Here is a 17,727-nt window from a genome sequence, read left to right on the forward strand (position 1 = left end):
CCTTCTATCTCGCCACACCTTATGCCTGGAATAGGCTTCCTGAGCCATTACTTCTAGCTCCATCCCTGGCTGCCTTCAAATCCGGACTAAAGGCCTACCTGTTTGATGCTGCTTTCAACTCCTGACTTGTAACTTTTATCTTATCTTATCCTTATGTGTCCTTCTGTTTGTCCTTCCCTTATCCTTTTTGGTCCTGTCTGTTTGTCCTGATTTAGATTGTAAGCTCTTTTGAGCGGGGACTGTCTTCTTCATGTTGAATTGTAAAGCGCTGCGTACGACTGGTAGCGCTATAGAAGTGATTTATAGTAGTAGAGTAGTAGTAGATATGGGGGTGACAAAAGGAAACAAGGGAATTCAGAAAGTCACCCCAGAAAAATATGATGGCAGAGGGAAAAGTCATGTAAATATAGAAAACCATCCAAACTCACTTAGCACATGGAAAGCAATGAGCACAGATGCCCGTAGATTAAGGAAAAAGGTTCAAGATTTGCAAGCCCTGATGTTTGACGAAACTTGGATATTGTTGTTATTACAGAGACATGGTTTAATGATTCCCATGAATGGGATGTGACCATTCCGGCTATAATCCTTTTAGGAAGGATAGGGAGGGCCGAAGAGATGGAGGAGTGGTGATGTATGTGAAAACCAATATCAGAGTGGCTGAAATGCAGGGAACCTGGGGAAAGGAAGAAACTATATGGATCATCCTTGAAAGAGAAGATTGAACCTGTATCTACATGGGTATTATCTGCAGACCTTTGGCACGAAAGGAGAAGCTGGAAACGGATCTGATAGAAGATATTCAAAAGCTTGGTATGAAAAGGGAGGTGCTATTGTAAGGAGATTGCAACTTTCCTGGTCTGGATTGGAACCTCTCGGCAGAATTGGAGAGAAGTAGAGAGATCATGGATGCCTTGCTCAGTCAAATGGTGAAGGATCCCACGAGAGATCTAGTGCTCACAAATGGAAGAAGTGTTTCCAATGTCTGTGTGGGTGTCCACATATATAATAGTGGTCATCACACAATATGATTTGATATAACAGCAAAAGCAGAGTATGGACATACAATACTCTGGATTTCAGGTGTGCTGAAGAAGGAACTGATGGCGTAGGTAGGCATAGGTGACATCGAAGCGCAGTGGTCCAAGCTGAAAGCTGCTCTAAATATGGCAACTGATCTTTACACAACGAAAGTAAAAGAGAAACAGGAAGTCTATATGGTTCTCCAAACAAGTCGCTGAAAAAATAAGGGCAAAAGAGGCTTTGTTTGAGAAATACAGAACAAGAGAATCGCAGAAAAAATGATTGGATTAAACTCAAAGAAGAGAGGAGGGAAATACAGCTAGCAAAAGTGCAGGCAGAGTAAAAAAATGGCTAAAGATGGTGACAAGATCTTTTTCCGCTATATTAGGGAAAGGAGAAAAGAATGGAATTGGTAGACTGAAAGATGCTCAGATTGGCTATGTAGAGAGTGATGAGGATAAAGCAAACGTGAAAATCCTGGGAACGAACCCTGGTCAGCTGCCGAGGAAGTATCTGGGAATAGAGTGGATATTGTACTGTTCACAGAAGAAAGCATTTATAAACAGCTAGAGAATCTGAAAGCGGGCAAAGCTATGGGGCCAGATGGGATACATCCCAGCAGTGCTTTTTTTGTAGAAAAAGGTGCCAGTACTCATTATGGGTGGGGGGTCACCACATACGGCTCCGCCCCTATGATAGCCACACCCCCTATGCCAGCCATGGCGCATATAAACAGACATCATTGAAAATATTATACTAGTATAGGAGAAAAAAGTAACGTGATTTTTTTCGCTATAAATAATTTCTGTAAGATGTTACAGCTCCAGTATACCCAGTGCAAAATAAGACAGCAGATGTAAATTCTCAAATTGGACATATTTCAAACACTAAAATGAAAATAAATGATTTTTTCTACCTTTGTTGTCTGGTGACTTTGTTTTTCTATCCATATTGGTCCCAGTCTCTGATTCTGCTGCTCTCTATCTGTTCCCTTAACTCTGTTTCCAGGGTTTCTTTTCCATTTATTTCTTCTAACGCCCATTTTTAAAAAAGGCTCCAGGGGAGATCCGGGAAATTATAGACCGGTGAGTCTGACGTCGGTGCCGGGGAAAATGGTAGAGGCTATTATTAAAAACAAAATTACAGAGCACATCCGAGGACACGGATTACTGAGACCAAGTCAGCATGGCTTTTGTGTGGGGAAATCTTGCCTGACCAATTTACTTCAATTCTTTGAAGGAGTGAACAAACATGTGGACAAAGGGGAGTCGGTTGATATTGTGTATCTGGATTTTCAAAAGGCGTTTGACAAGGTACCTCATGAAAGGCTACAGAGGAAATTGGAGGGTCATGGGATAGGAGGAAATGTCCTATTGTGGATTAAAAACTGGTTGAAGGATAGGAAACAGAGAGTGGGGTTAAATGGGCAGTATTCACAATGGAGAAGGGTAGTTAGTGGGGTTCCTCAGGGGTCCGTGCTAGGACCGCTGCTTTTTAATATATTTATAAATGATTTAGAGATGGGAGTAACTAGCGAGGTAATTAAATTTGCTGATGACACAAAGTTATTCAAAGTCGTTAAATCGCGACAGAATTGTGAAAATTACAAGAGGACCTTACGAGACTGGGAGACTGGGCGGCTAAATGGCAGATGATGTTTAATGTGAGCAAGTGCAAGGTGATGCATGTGGGAAAAAAGAACCCGAATTATAGCTACGTCATGCAAGGTTCCACGTTAGGTGTTACGGACCAAGAAAGGGATCTGGGTGTCGTCGTCGATAACACACTGAAACCTTCTGCTCAGTGTGCTGCTGCGGCTAAGAAAGCGAATAGAATGTTGGGTATTATTAGGAAAGGTATGGAAAACAGGTGTGAGGATGTTATAATGCCGTTGTATCGCTCCATGGTGCGACCGCACCTTGAGTATTGTGTTCATTTCTGGTCGCCGCATCTTAAGAAAGATATAGTAGAATTGGAAAAGGTGCAGCGAAGGGCGACTAAAATGATAGCGGGGATGGGACGACTTCCCTATGAAGAAAGACTAAGGAGGCTAGGGCTATACAGCTTGGAGAAGAGACGGCTGAGGGGAGACATGATAGAGGTATATAAAATAATGAGTGGGAGAAAACTAAGATGGCTGCCGCACCGGGTGGACATGAAAACGCTCTGTGAGAATTGAGCTGAACAGTTCCTTTTTTTCCCCGTTGAAATGCCCCATAAACGTAAGGGAGTTTTGAGGGTAGTGCCTCCACCTACCTCAACTCCCTCTTCGGGTCAAACATCGCTGGAGCGTTTTTTCCCCGGTGCTCCCAGGATTCGGGGAGAGGATCCCGCTGTGGGGAGGTCCGGAGAAGCGGAATCCCCACTGGGAGAGGAAGTCTCCCTATCGCCACCATCGCTTTCACTGATCCCTCCCAGCCCGATGTCAAAAGTGGCCCTGGTGGGAAACCCCGACGACCTGGAAGGTGTATCGAAAGGAGTTTCTAGTGAGGACCCAGAGGCACAGGCAACGACTCGGGGAGCCAGGGGGAATACTTCCCCTATGGCACAGACTTTGGAGGTGACGCTGCAAACGCTGAAGGTGATGTTAGACCAGATCACCACTACACTTCAGAAGACTTCAGGTGATGTACAAATATTGAACACTAAGTTTGAGGACTTAAAAAAGACAGTAGACTCTGTTAAAGATGATATAACTACACAAGTTAAATCTGTACAGAAGGAGGTTGAAGCCCTGAAGGCCTTTAAAATCACGACAGTGAAGGACTCTACAAACATGAGGCAAAAAATTGAGCAAATTGAAAATTTTAATCGGCGCCTTAATCTCCGACTTTTAAATTTTCCATTGATAGCGGGGGTATCTCTGGTTGATACCTTTAAGAAATACCTGATAGAGACTCTTCATTTTCCTTCAGAGGGTGTACCCCCGCTAAACAAAATTTATTATATTCCTAAGAATAGAGAAGGAGTGCAAGGCCCTGAAGAAGATAACCTAAATTTACAAAATATTTCTGATATATTGGAACAATCCTCAGATATTATAACTAACAGAGTCACACCGATTATATCTTTGGTATTTGAGCAAGACTACAACGCTATTTTAAAGCTTTATTTCAGAAGTATGAATGCTCAATTCTATGGTTCTAAAATATGGATTTATCCAGACATCACCAAGGCTACACAACAAAAAAGGAAATTATTCCTGACTTTAAAACAAAAGACTATAGATATAGGGGCTTCTTTTTTTCTTGCTTACCCATGTAAGTGTGTGGTGAGGTAACTTGGGACAAACTAAGTACATCTTTTTTACACCGGAACAACTAAAATCGTTTGTAGAGATGAAACAAGTGAAGTAAACTTACTGAAGGAAAATGTAGCCTGAATTACTATCTTAAAAATTGCTTGTATATAATCTTCTCTAACTCTTTTCTCCCCCTTTGTTTATAATTGGGGTCTAAGAAAGGTTGTAATTATCTTAAGTGTATTATTTTCTTTAATTATTCCATTCTTCAAATAATTTTCATTGAAAATTAGTTTATGTGAATCCTTTGGAATAATATGTTTCTGATTTCTACCTGAATTTCTGTACAAGGTTTATCCTTGAATATATATAATTTAAAATCATAAATAAAGAATTAAAAAAAAAATAATAATAATGAGTGGAGTGGAACAGGTGGATGTGAAGTGTCTGTTCACGCTTTCCAAAAATACTAGGACTAGGGGGCATGCGATGAAACTACAGTGTAGTAAATTTAAAACAAATCGGACAAAATCTTTCTTCACCCAACGTGTAATTAAACTCTGGAATTCGTTGCCGGAGAAAGTGGTGAAGGCGGTTAGCTTAGCAGAGTTTAAAAAGGGGTTGGACGGTTTCCTAAAGGACAAGTCCATAAACCGCTACTAAACGGACTTGGAAAAATCAAAAATTCCAGGAATAACATGTATAGAATGTTTGTACGTTTGGGAAGCTTGCCAGGTGCCCTTGGCCTGGATTGGCCGCTGTCGTGGACAGGATGCTGGGCTCGATAGACCCTTTGTGTTTTCCCAGTATGGCATTACTTATGTACTTTCCTCCTTTCTTCTTCATTTCTTTCCATATATCCATAAGTAAAAGCTGGGTCCTCCTCCATGGAATTGACTGGAGGAGGTATAACATGGATCCAGCTTTTGCCTATTTTCTCCATCCATGTGCAGTTTTTCTCCTCTCTTCCCTTTCCCTCATCTCTATCCATGCTCATCTTCTTCTTTTTTTCTTTCCTCTCCTCCATCCATGTCCAGCACTTCTGCTCTATCTCCTGCTCTCCTGTCCATCCATTTCCAGCATTTCTCCTCTCTTCCCTGCCCTCCCATCCATGTGCATCTCCTTCCTCTCTTCCCTCCATCTATGTCCAGCATGTCTCCTCTCTCCCCTGCCCTCTCCTCCCATGTCCAGCGATTCTCCTCTGTTCCATGTCCTTCCCTGCCATCCATGTCCAACGATTCTCCTCTCTACCCTTCCCTCCACTCTCATTCATGTCCAGTTCTCCTCTCCCCCCTGCCCTCCCCTTCCATCCATGTTCAGCGAATTTCTCTTCCCTTATCTCCCCACCCATTCATGTCCAGTATGTCTCCTCCTTCCCCTGCCCTCCCCTCCCATCCGTGTCCAGTGATTCTTCTCTGCCCCCTGTCCTCCCCTGCCATCCATGTCCAGCAATTCTCCTCTCTCCCCTGCCTTGCCCTCCCATCCATGTCCAGCAGTTCTCTCCCCTGCCCTCTCCTCCCATCCATGTCCAGCAATTCTCCTCTCTCCCCTCCATGATCAGTGATTCTCCTCTCTCCCCTCCATGTCCATGTCCAGCAATTTTTTCATCCCTGCCATCTCCTCCCATCCATGTCCAGCGATTCTCCTCTCGCCCATCCATGTCCAGCGATTCTCTCATCCCTGCCCTCCCCTCCCATCAATGTCCAGCAATTCTCTCTTCCCTGCCCTCCCATCCCATCAATGTCCAGCAATTCTCTCTTCTCTGCCCTCTCATCCCATCGAAGTCCATCATTTCTCTCTTCCTTGCCCACCATGATGTCCAGCGATTCTCCTCTCTCCCCTCCATGTCCAGCAATTCTTTCATCTCTGCCCTCCCCTCCCAACGATGTCCAGCAATTCTCTCTTCCCTGCCCTCCCATCCCATCGATGTCCAGCAATCCTCTCTTTCTTGCCCTCTCCTCCCATCGATGTCCAGCGATTCTCCTCTCTCCCCTGCCCTGCCCTCCCTTCTCCCATGTCCAGCGATTCTTCTTCACCCAGCCCATCCTCCTTCTCCCAGCCCGTCCTCCTTCTCCACTGCCTGCCAAAGTCGGACTCAGCAGTGCGAACGGTGCAGGCAGTGGTTGAGAGAGGCTGGCAGCATCAGAGCTTCCCTTTGTGAGTCCCACCTATGCGGAAACAGGAAGTTGAAACAATGTAGGTGGGACTCGCAGAGGGAAGGTCCGACGCTGTAAGCCTCTCTCAATCACTGCCTGCACTGTTCGTGTTGCCGAGTCCGATGTAGTAGTAAGGGGAGTGAAAGGAAGGGTGCAGGACTCGCCGGGGGGGAAAAGGTGCCGGTACGCCGTACGGGTGCATACCGGCACAAAAAAAGCACTGCATCCCAGGATACTGAGGGAGCTCAGAGAAGTCCTGGCAGGACCTCGAAAGGATTTATTTAAGAGATCTTTAGAGATGGAAGAAGTTCATGGGGTCTGGAGATGAGCTGATGTCCCTCGTCATAAAAGCGAAGATAGAGAAAAAGTGGAAAACTACAGGCTGGTAAGGTTCACATTGATGGTAGGGAAAATAATGGTTCCGCTGCTTAAGGAAAAACTTTCTAGAAGCCAACAGGTTACAGGATCCAAAGCAACATGGTTTTACAAAAGGAAAATCCTGCCAAACAAATCTGATTGACGACTTTGACTGGGTGGCCAAGAACTGGATGAAGGATGTACACTAGATGTAATCTACTTGGATTTCAGCAAAGCCTTTTGATAATGGCCCCTCACAGAAGACTCATAAATAAGCTGAGAGGGCTGATCTTAGGACCCAAAGTGGTGAAATGGATAGGAAACTGGTTGATTGACATGTGGCAGAGGGTGGTGGTAAATGGAGTCTACTTGGAGGAAAGAAAGGTGAGTAGTAGAATGCCTCGGGTTGGTGCTGGGGCCAATTCTGTTTAATATATGTATGAGAAACATTTCTGAAGGATTGGAGGGGAAAGTTTGCCTTTTTGCGGATGACACGAAGATAAGCCAATAGAGTAGATACCCTGGAGGGAGTGGAAACCATGAGAAGGGATCTCCAAACGTTAGAATTATGGTCAAGGAACTTTAATGGGTTATGTAAGAATAGCCCTCTGTTTATAAGAGTTAGTCCCCTTGTGGATAGGATAGCAAGGAAATTTAATGCCAAGAAATGCAGAGTGATCCACTGGGGGTGCAGAAATCCAAAAGAGATAGAAGTGGATAGATTTTTAAGCTTTGCTCAGGAGAGGGACCTTGGGGTGATGGTGTCCAAGGATCTGAAGGTGACAAAACAATGCGACAAGTTCAGTGGTTGTGGCCAGAAGGATGCTAGACTGCATAGAGAGGGGTATAACCAGTAGAAGAAAGGAGGTGTTGATGCCCCCTCTACAAGTCGATGATGAGGCTCCACTTGGACTATAGTGTTCAGTTTTGGAGGCCATATCTTATTATGGATGTAAAAAAGACTTGAAGCACTTCAAAGAAAAGTGACAAAAATGGCATGGGATTTGCGTTGCAAGACGTATGAGGAGAGTTACTGATCCTGAAGGTAAGGAGAGACAGGGGTAATATGATACAGACGTTAAAATATTTGAAAAGTATTAATCTGCAAACAAACCTTTTCCAGAGATGGGAAGGTGCTAGAACTAGAGGACATGAATTGGGGGCAGACTCGGGCATAATGTCAGGAAGTATTTTTTCACGGAGAGGGTGGTAGATACCTGGAATGTCCTCTTGTGGGAGGTAGTGGAGATGAAAACAATATTGGAATTCAAAAATTCATGGGATAAACACAAAGGAACCATGTTTAGAAGGAATGGATCTAAAGAAGTTTAACAGAGATTAGGAAGCAACACCGGTAACTGGGAAGCAAACTTTTACAGTCTGTGCTCTGATAGTGGCTGGACAGATTCAGTTTCAGAAGTTGGAGAACAGGGACCGTGCTGGACAGACTTCTATGGTCTATACCCTGAAAAAAGCAAGGACAAATCAAGATCAGATACACATATGAAGTATCACATATCTTATGTAATGAGTTTATCTTGTTGAGCAGACTGGATGAACCATACAAGTCTTTATCTGCTGTCATCTACTGTGTTACTATGTTACCTTGTATTTTTGGAAAAAGTAAACAACAGTTCATGTCTACCCATTCTACTTCACTCAGTATTTTATAGACCTCTATCATACCCCCTTCAGCGGTCTCTTCTCCAAGCTGAAGAGCCCTAACTTCTTAAGCTTTTCTTCATAGGGAAGTCGCCCCATCCCCTGTATCATTTTTGTTGCTCTTCACTCAACCTATTCTAATTCCGCTATATTTTTTTTGAGATGCAGTGATCAAAATTGCAGCTAGAATACACTTAGTTAGTTTGTCATATATGGAGCTTATAATTACATTCTAGGCCAAATACTGAACAAGACTCTATAACAGGTAAATCTCTAGATCGCATGTATAAGAAGACTTGACTGACTATCAGGGCTCTGTGTACTGGAAAGAAAGCCTAGCTAGAGACCCAGTGCACTGGAGAGGAGGCCTGGCTATAATATGGAAAGATCAATCATTTTCTAGGCCTCAGAGAAAGGGAACAAGGCCTGACTGAGTCTTCAGGCCTCAAGCTCAGGAAAGGAGGCTTGTGGCTATGAGACAGGCAGGTCCATTGATGGTTTGCCAAAGAGCATGGAAAAGGCGGCCTTTTTATTTCATAGCCAACAGGATTTCTAGGGCAGTGTTTCTCAAGTCATTCCTGGAGTATCCCCAATGAATATAATAGATTTACCAGCAATGGAAGCAGTGCTTGCAAATCTCTATTATGTATATTCATTGTGAATATTCTGAATACCGAACTGCCTAGGTGTATCGCACATCCAGCCTGAGAAACATTGTATTACGTTGTGTTTTATGGCGCATTCTGTTGCTTTAATTCTGAGAAAATGGTCGGTGACTTTCCAAGCCCCCAGCATAGGTGGCCAGGCTATAATTTGGGCTGATCAGTGACTTTTAAGACCTTGTACAAAGGAAGGAGGATACTGTTAAGCTAGCATCCCTTCAGTACCAAATACAAGAAGGGAGGCCTATCTATAACCTGGGCTGCAGGTCAGTGACTCTAGGCCTGCTCTGTGAGAAAGAATGCTGTTAGTTTTAGGAAAATAAGACAGCAACGCTTTCACTCACAAATGTTTTTCTACAATTTGTTGCAGGATGAGGATGGGAATGGACTGTCTGATGAAGAATTGAGAGCAGAAGTTGATACCTTCATGTTTGAAGGTAAAGATTACAAAGAAAAAGCCAGAAGTCCTGAAACTTGAACTTGTTGTTTTGAGGGAAGGATCTTGAGGGGCTAGTCAGGGATAGAGAAGTAATATAAAGGGACAGGGGATTGTGGAAGCTGGCTGAGTGATTGTGGAAATCGTGTTAGGTGAAAATGGAGAGAGGCAAAAGGAAGCTGGATACAGGTAAGAGAATAGGTGGATGCCAGTTGTTGTTGAATGACAGAGAAGGATCTAGGGCTGGTAAGGGAATGAGCAGCAGAGGAAGGTTTGGAAGGTGGTGAGTACAGAAGATAGCAATGGGGGCTAGGGAATGAGTGAATAGAAAATTGAGAAAAAAAAGGAGGAGATGGGACAGTGTGAGACTGAGGAGAAGAGAATGAGAGATAAAACCCAACTGGGTTTGTTCTGGCCCCATTGCACGGGACAGCCTTTACTGTATATATGGTAATGGATTTCATGTCTGTACTTTTGATTCATATAAAATGGAACAGGCCCCTGTATTATGGTAGTCCTCAGTGATGAACATTTGTGAGCACCTGTTCTGTTCTCAGTACTTGATACTGCTTGTTGCTGCCTGCCTCTGGGCATGCTGGGAGGAGCAGGTTTTCCCCCTTCCTCTGAGTGATCTCTGAAGAGAAAAGCAGAAGGACAAGGCAACTGGCTGTTTGAGCTATTCCTTATGAATTAATCCAATGTGTAGAGTGCTTGAACACTCCACAATGAGGCAGCATCTGGCTGGTTAGTATCCCTTTAAAACATAGAAAGACAGTGATTTTTCACCTGTTGGTGGTTGCCGCCGTTACTGTGGACTGCTGCTGCTCCTGCTCCTTAGGGCTACCATATGTCCTGATTTACCCGGACATGTCCTCTTTTTGAGGGCATGTCCGGGCAACCGGGCGGGTTTTGCCAATCTGCCCGTTTGTCCAGATTTCTGGACAAACGGGCAGGCTGGTATATCCGTATACTGTACAAGCTGGCATGTTTGAAAATGAAAGCATGTTTAAATACAAAGAAAAATGCTACCATCAAAGAACGACGACACGGGTGCAGCAGATCATAGGTATGTTTGCCTTGTTTTGAGTGTACGCAGAACGACGGTTGAGCGGGTAAGGGGAAACAGTGGCTTCAACGTTTTGACGTCATGCCGCCTCTTCTCAATCAAACCTCCTTTAGAAAAACTCAGCAGCCATTCTCCCGCTCGTTTCCATAGCGGCCCAATCTCCCTCTCTTTCTTAGTTCTCTCCCCATCCTTATCAGAGGGCAGACCCTTGTACTACTAGTCCAGCCCCTGGAACCATTCTGACCAATCAGCACTAAAAGGGGTACGGCCAAGAAGACAAGATTATCTTAGCACAAAAGCTCCGCCCCTTCCATTGTGATGTCATCAGTCTGTGCAAACGAAGAGATCGAGCGGAGTCTTTTCTTTTTCTACCCTTAATTTATAGATTAAAACTTCCATCAACAAATCTCAGCTTCTGTCCTTTTGTCCCTTCTCCCATTCAGCTTCTTTCCCCAAGAGTCCCCATTCATTTTGAATCCTGCAAACTACAAAAGCAGAGGGGGAAAATGCCTGCAGGAACTTCTGCTCAGGTAAGGGGATTGTCCCCAACTTCTTATTTTGTTGCAAACACTGCTGGGCAGACTTGGATCTAGAGAATGGTAATTTGGGACCCTCCTGAGGGGATGGAGAGAACCCAGGGGTCCTACAAAGGGAGATTAGATGTTGTGTGTTAGGTTCTGGTAGGGTTACCATATGTCCGGATTTACCCAGACATGTCCTCTTTTTGAGGGCATGTCCAGGCAACCGGGTGGGTTTTGCTAATCTCCCCGGTTGTCTGGATGTCGAGCCTTGCTTCGCATCTGGATATCGGGCCTTCCTCATCACCCATCACGAGACATTGAGCCTTGCCCTATCACCGGACATCGAACCTTGCTCTTTTGCCATCGAGCCTTGCTCTGTCGCCAGACGTCAAGCCTGGCTCCGTCGCTGGATGTCACTCAATTTGCCGCTTCATCACTGGATGCTGGGCATTGTTCCATTTTGGTTTAGCGCATCTTGCGCCATCTCTGCCGGTATTATCCTCCTGTAGCAGGAGCACATGAACCCGTCTCTAGGTATTGAGGTGAGTGCCTTTGCTTGAGGTCAGGGCTTGCGCCGTCTCTGGTTGAAGGGTTTGACTAGGTCTCTAGATATCGAGCCTTGCTCTGTCTCTGCCGTTCCACCCTTCCTTCGGAGACAGATGCCAAGACTTCACCGTCTAAGGCTATCGGGCTAGACCCGGTCAAGTTGTGCGGCTGTTTCTGATTTTTGGCTGCAGCTCTTCGCTCTGTCTTGGACACATAGTCTTGCTCATTATTGGACGTTGAGGCTGGCTCCGTCTCTGGGGGTCATCCGTACTTCTGCATCTGGATGCCAAGTCTTACTCCATTTCTGGGATTTGAGCTTGCTCAGCTGTTCCAGGTAGTGCCTGGCCCATTTTGGCAGGTTATGCCTTGCTTTGATTCCTAGGAGTCAACTTTTGCTCTGCCTCTAGTTCTGGGTCCTTCCCCATTTATGGAAGTCAGGCCTTGTTCGGTCTCTGCAGTCTAGCTGGGCTTTGTCTCTGTCACTCGAGCTTGCTTCTTTCTCTCGCAGTTGAGCTGAGCTGATCTCCCTTCCTTCCTTTCACATCTAGATCTCGGGTCAGCTGTCACACCTGGCTCCTCTTTTCAAGCCTTGCTACGTCTCTGGTAAGCGAGCCTAGCCTTCTTTCTAGAGGTCGTGCTGGAAGAGATCTCTGGCTGTTGTGCTGGCTTTGAACTCTGGTCTTCTCACGTGAAGTTGAGCTAGGAGTTATCATTTCGAGGTGGCTGACTGATGAGTCTTGCTCTGTCTCTGATGGGCAATCCAGGCATTTTCTCCGGCTCTCGAGCATTGTGCCATTTCTAACTGGCTGGCTCTGCAGCTCTGACCACTGTTCCTTCCCTTGTAGCAGACTAGCATGGCATTTGTCACCTCTGTCTTTCAGGCTGGCTCTCTCTCTGGCTCATGTGTTGCTGAACTTTGCTCTGTTGTAGCTTCCCCTTTTACAGGCTGATGCAACTTCTTTCGCCGCTGAATGCCAGACTCCCACAATTTTGGGTTCTTCTGTGGTTCAGCCTGAAGAGTTCGGGCCTTGCTTTGCCACCAGGTGTTGCCTTTTCGCATTCATTTGGCATGAGGTATTGAGCCTTTTGTAAGCGCGGAGCTTCCCCTCCGCTGGTTGAGTCTGACGCCTTTCTCGTGACTCTAGTCTGCGCTCTGTTTTCTTGGAACTAGACAGAGTTTTTGTGCTCTGTTTGGTGATGGCGAGTTCTTTTCTACCTCTTCCTATCTCAGGTTCTGGCTCCAGTGTTGACCGTCGGGGCTTGGCCTGTGTCTGAGGTCACGCCCCACTTGGGAACTACTTTGGTAAATCCCACTCATCTCTGGATTGATATGTGGGATGCTATGGAAGGTAAAATTAGTTCTTACCTGATAATTTTCTTTCCATTAGTCCCAACAGATCAATCCAGAGGCTGAGTGTTGTTCGGTTCTATTTTTTCTTCCTGTTTCTGTTCCATCAGGTTCCCTAGTTTGTTTTTTGTTGGGGGGAAAAAAAAAAAGAAAGAGGAAGAACCAACAAGCTGCATTTTACCACTATGACTGTTTCCCTCATGTGGCTACGGTGGAGGAAGAGCCTACATGGGCTTTACTGAGGCAGGAGAGGACTTACATGTTGGATTTCCTCATTCTTCTTCTACTGCTTTGGTATCATCAATACTGAGGTTAAGGTTGCTACACATGTCCACATATAGTAAACCTCTGAAGTTCTCTCTGTCTCCACCTGCTGGTAGAGGGACATAACCCACTCATCTGTGGATTGATCTGTTGAGACTAATGGAAAGAAAATGATCAGGTAAGGACTAATTTTACCATATCTTCTCTTGGTGAAGAAAAAGTTGATCCTGGCTCTGGGTGCACAGAGAGACCTGGATTCTGTGAATACGATATTTTTCTTTCTTATTCCTACAGGACATGACACTACAGCCAGTGGCCTTTCTTGGATTCTGTACAATTTGGCCCAACATCCAGAACACCAACAAAAGTGCAGAGAGGAGATTAAAGAATTAATGAAGGGGAAAGAAGAACTCAACTGGTTAGTTGTTATATAATCTAAAAAGAGGTCTAATAAGTAATAAGAGGTGGTGTTGGGCACTTTGCTTTTTGTGATGAATGCTTCCCATCTGTAACTTCACTTCAGGTTCAAATCTGGAACACCTCTTAGTTCCTAAATAGATTACGCTTATTATTACATAGAAATATTGAAACAGAGAAAATTATGGCAGATTAAGAACATACAGTGGGGGAAATAAGTATTTGATCCCTTGCTGATTTTGTAAGTTTGCCCACTGACAAAGACATGAGCAGCCCATAATTGAAGGGTAGGTTATTGGTAACAGTGAGAGATAGCACATCACAAATTAAATCCGGAAAATCACATTGTGGAAAGTATATGAATTTATTTGCATTCTGCAGAGGGAAATAAGTATTTGATCCCCCACCAACCAGCAAGAGATCTGGCCCCTACAGACCAGGTAGATGCTCCAAATCAACTCGTTACCTGCATGACAGACAGCTGTCGGCAATGGTCACCTGTATGAAAGACACCTGTCCACAGACTCAGTGAATCAGTCAGACTCTAACCTCTACAAAATGGCCAAGAGTAAGGAGCTGTCTAAGGATGTCAGGGACAAGATCATACACCTGCACAAGGCTGGAATGGGCTACAAAACCATCAGTAAGACGCTGGGCAAGAAGGAGACAACTGTTGGTGCCATAGTAAGAAAATGGAAGAAGTACAAAATGACTGTCAATCGACAAAGATCTGGGGCTCCACGCAAAATCTCACCTCGTGGGGTATCCTTGATCATGAGGAAGGTTAGAAATCAGCCTACAACTACAAGGGGGGAACTTGTCAATGATCTCAAGGCAGCTGGGACCACTGTCACCACGAAAACCATTGGTAACACATTACGACATAACGGATTGCAATCCTGCAGTGCCCGCAAGGTCCCCCTGCTCCGGAAGGCACATGTGACGGCCCGTCTGAAGTTTGCCAGTGAACACCTGGATGATGCCGAGAGTGATTGGGAGAAGGTGCTGTGGTCAGATGAGACAAAAATTGAGCTCTTTGGCATGAACTCAACTCGCCGTGTTTGGAGGAAGAGAAATGCTGCCTATGACCCAAAGAACACCGTCCCCACTGTCAAGCATGGAGGCGGAAATGTTATGTTTTGGGGGTGTTTCTCTGCTAAGGGCACAGGACTACTTCACCGCATCAATGGGAGAATGGATGGGGCCATGTACCGTACAATTCTGAGTGACAACCTCCTTCCCTCCGCCAGGGCCTTAAAAATGGGTCGTGGCTGGGTCTTCCAGCACGACAATGACCCAAAACATACAGCCAAGGCAACAAAGGAGTGGCTCAGGAAGAAGCACATTAGGGTCATGGAGTGGCCTAGCCAGTCACCAGACCTTAATCCCATTGAAAACTTATGGAGGGAGCTGAAGCTGCGAGTTGCCAAGCGACAGCCCAGAACTCTTAATGATTTAGAGATGATCTGCAAAGAGGAGTGGACCAAAATTCCTCCTGACATGTGTGCAAACCTCATCATCAACTACAGAAGACGTATGACCGCTGTGCTTGCCAACAAGGGTTTTGCCACCAAGTATTAGGTCTTGTTTGCCAGAGGGATCAAATACTTATTTCCCTCTGCAGAATGCAAATAAATTCATATACTTTCCACAATGTGATTTTCCGGATTTAATTTGTGATGTGCTATCTCTCACTGTTACCAATAACCTACCCTTCAATTATGGGCTGCTCATGTCTTTGTCAGTGGGCAAACTTACAAAATCAGCAAGGGATCAAATACTTATTTCCCCCACTGTATGTCCTATCCAATCTGACCATCTGTACAACCTACTGTCCCTTCCTCTGCCTTAGAGCTCATGTGCTTGTCCCATGCTTGCTTGAATTCAGATACACTGTGTGCAGGCGTGAGTGAAGTGCTCCTCCCCAGTACGATATGTTGAGAATATCCACATGCATACTACTGAAATTGGCCCATGCTAGTCTGCTAATTTTATAGCTGATGGCAGAAAAAGCTCAGATGGGCCCATCCAGTTTACCTATTTATTTCTACCGCCCTGTGAGGATAAATCGGACCTGATATTCAGAAAAAAAATGAGCTCCTAAATTTAGGATTCTAAATTTGTGCCCTAGTTCCAGCCCAATTTAGGAGCCTAAATTGCATGACCAAAAAGAGCCTACCTTCAGGAATCAACATTTTTCTTTTTTTTTCGCTTTTGAGAAAGTTTTGAACACCAGAGAGTGGAGCACAATTCCCTCTACCATCACACTTCCAAACCATAGATTCAAACGAGCAGATAACTATTACTTATGTATTCTCCGTTTCAGAAGAGGAATGCATATGTATACCCTTCAAGATCAACTTTAGGATTAACAGCTGCTCCAGGTGATATCTAGGTTAATTAAATTTGCTCAATTTGAGCAATACTTTATTGGAGAAATTAGAGGAGGTCGCTCCCTTAATTCCTCAGTAATGTTTGGTTCCTCCCCCCTCAAGAGCAATACTGATAGATAAGAGCATAAGAACATAATAGCCATACTGAGTCAGACCATTGGTCCTTGTAGCCCAGTATCCTGACTCCAACAGTGGCCAATCCAGGTCACAAGCAACATTCCATGCTATCAATCCCGGAGCAAGCAGTGGCTTGAACTTTGAACTTCTCCTCTAGGAACTTGTCCAATCCCCAACAAGTTCCAGAGCGTAACTATTCTTTGAGTGAAAAAAAAAATTTCCTCCTATCTGTTTTAAAAGTATTTCCATGTGATTTTATTGAGTGTTTCCTGGTCTTTGTACTTTTTGAAAGAGTAAAAAAATTGATTCACTTTCACTTCTACTGCTAGGGTCCACCTTGGGGGTTAGCACTGAAGAAAAAGATCTAGGTATTGTTGTAGATAATACGCTGAAATCTTTTGTTCAGTGTGTGGTGGCAGCCAAAAAAGCAAACAGGATGATAGGAATTATAAGGAAGGGATGGTGAATAAGACCAAAAATACTATAATGCCTTTGTATTGCTCCATGGTGCGTCCGCACCTTGAGTATTGTGTTCAGTTCTGGTTGCCGTATCTCAAAAAAGATATAGCGGAATTAGAAAAGGTTTAAAGAAGAGTGACCAAAATGATAAAGGGGATGGATCGCCTCTCGTATGAGGAAAGGCTAAAGAGGTTAGGTCTCTTCAGCTTGGAAAAGAGACAGATAAGGGGAGATATGATTGAGGTCTACAAAATCCTGAGTGGTGTAGAACGAGTGGAAGTAAATCGATTTTGTACTCATTCCAAAAGTACAAAGAACAAAGACTAGGGGGACACTTGAGGAAGTTACATAAAAATATTTTTAACATAGTAAATGATGGTAGATAAAGTCTGCCCAACAAAATAAACTCATCCCATGGTTTTCAGTATCATCTTTACGCTGATGATTCCCAGATCTACCTCTCCACACCAGAACTCTCAGCAGGAATCCAGGCCAAAGTATCAGCCTGCCTGTCTGACATTGCTGCCTGGATGTCTTACCACCATCTGAAACTAAACATGACCAAGACTGAGCTTCTTATCTTTCCCCCTAAAACAACCTCTCCTCTTCCCCCATTCGCTATTTCTGAGGATAACACACTCATCAGCTCGTAACCTTGGGGTCATCTTCGACTCCTCCCTCTCCTTCTCTGCACATATTCAACAGACTGCTAAAACCTGTCGTTTCTTTCTCTATAATATCAGCAAAATTCGCCCTTTCCTTTCTGAGCACACTACCAGAACCCTCATCCACGCTCTTATCACCTCTCGCTTAGACTATTGCAACTTGCTTCTCACAGGTCTCCCACTTAGCCATCTCTCTCCTCTTCAATTTGTTCAAAATTCTGCTGCACGACTAATATTCCACCAGGGTCATTATGCTCATAATAGCCCTCTCCTCAAGTCACTTTACTGGCTTCCTATCCGTTTCCGCATACAGTTCAAACTCCTCTTATTGACCTATAAGTGCATTCACTCTGCAGCTCCTCAGTACCTCTCCACTCTCATCTCTCCCTACATT

At 44.5% G+C, this 17,727-nt stretch overlaps 1 protein-coding gene across 1 annotated transcript in view; it reads left to right on the top strand.

Moving 5' to 3' along the window:
- The window catches only part of LOC115466370 (cytochrome P450 4F22-like), a 159,043-nt gene that overhangs the window by 104,489 nt on the left and 36,827 nt on the right, over positions 1–17,727 (top strand). The window contains 2 exon segments of the mRNA XM_030197561.1: positions 9,470–9,538; positions 13,577–13,700. Of these exon segments, the coding sequence (XP_030053421.1) occupies positions 9,470–9,538; positions 13,577–13,700 (193 nt within the window).

Source organism: Microcaecilia unicolor, chromosome 3 (genome assembly GCF_901765095.1).
Source record: "Microcaecilia unicolor chromosome 3, aMicUni1.1, whole genome shotgun sequence".
Classification (NCBI taxonomy): domain Eukaryota; kingdom Metazoa; phylum Chordata; class Amphibia; order Gymnophiona; family Siphonopidae; genus Microcaecilia; species Microcaecilia unicolor.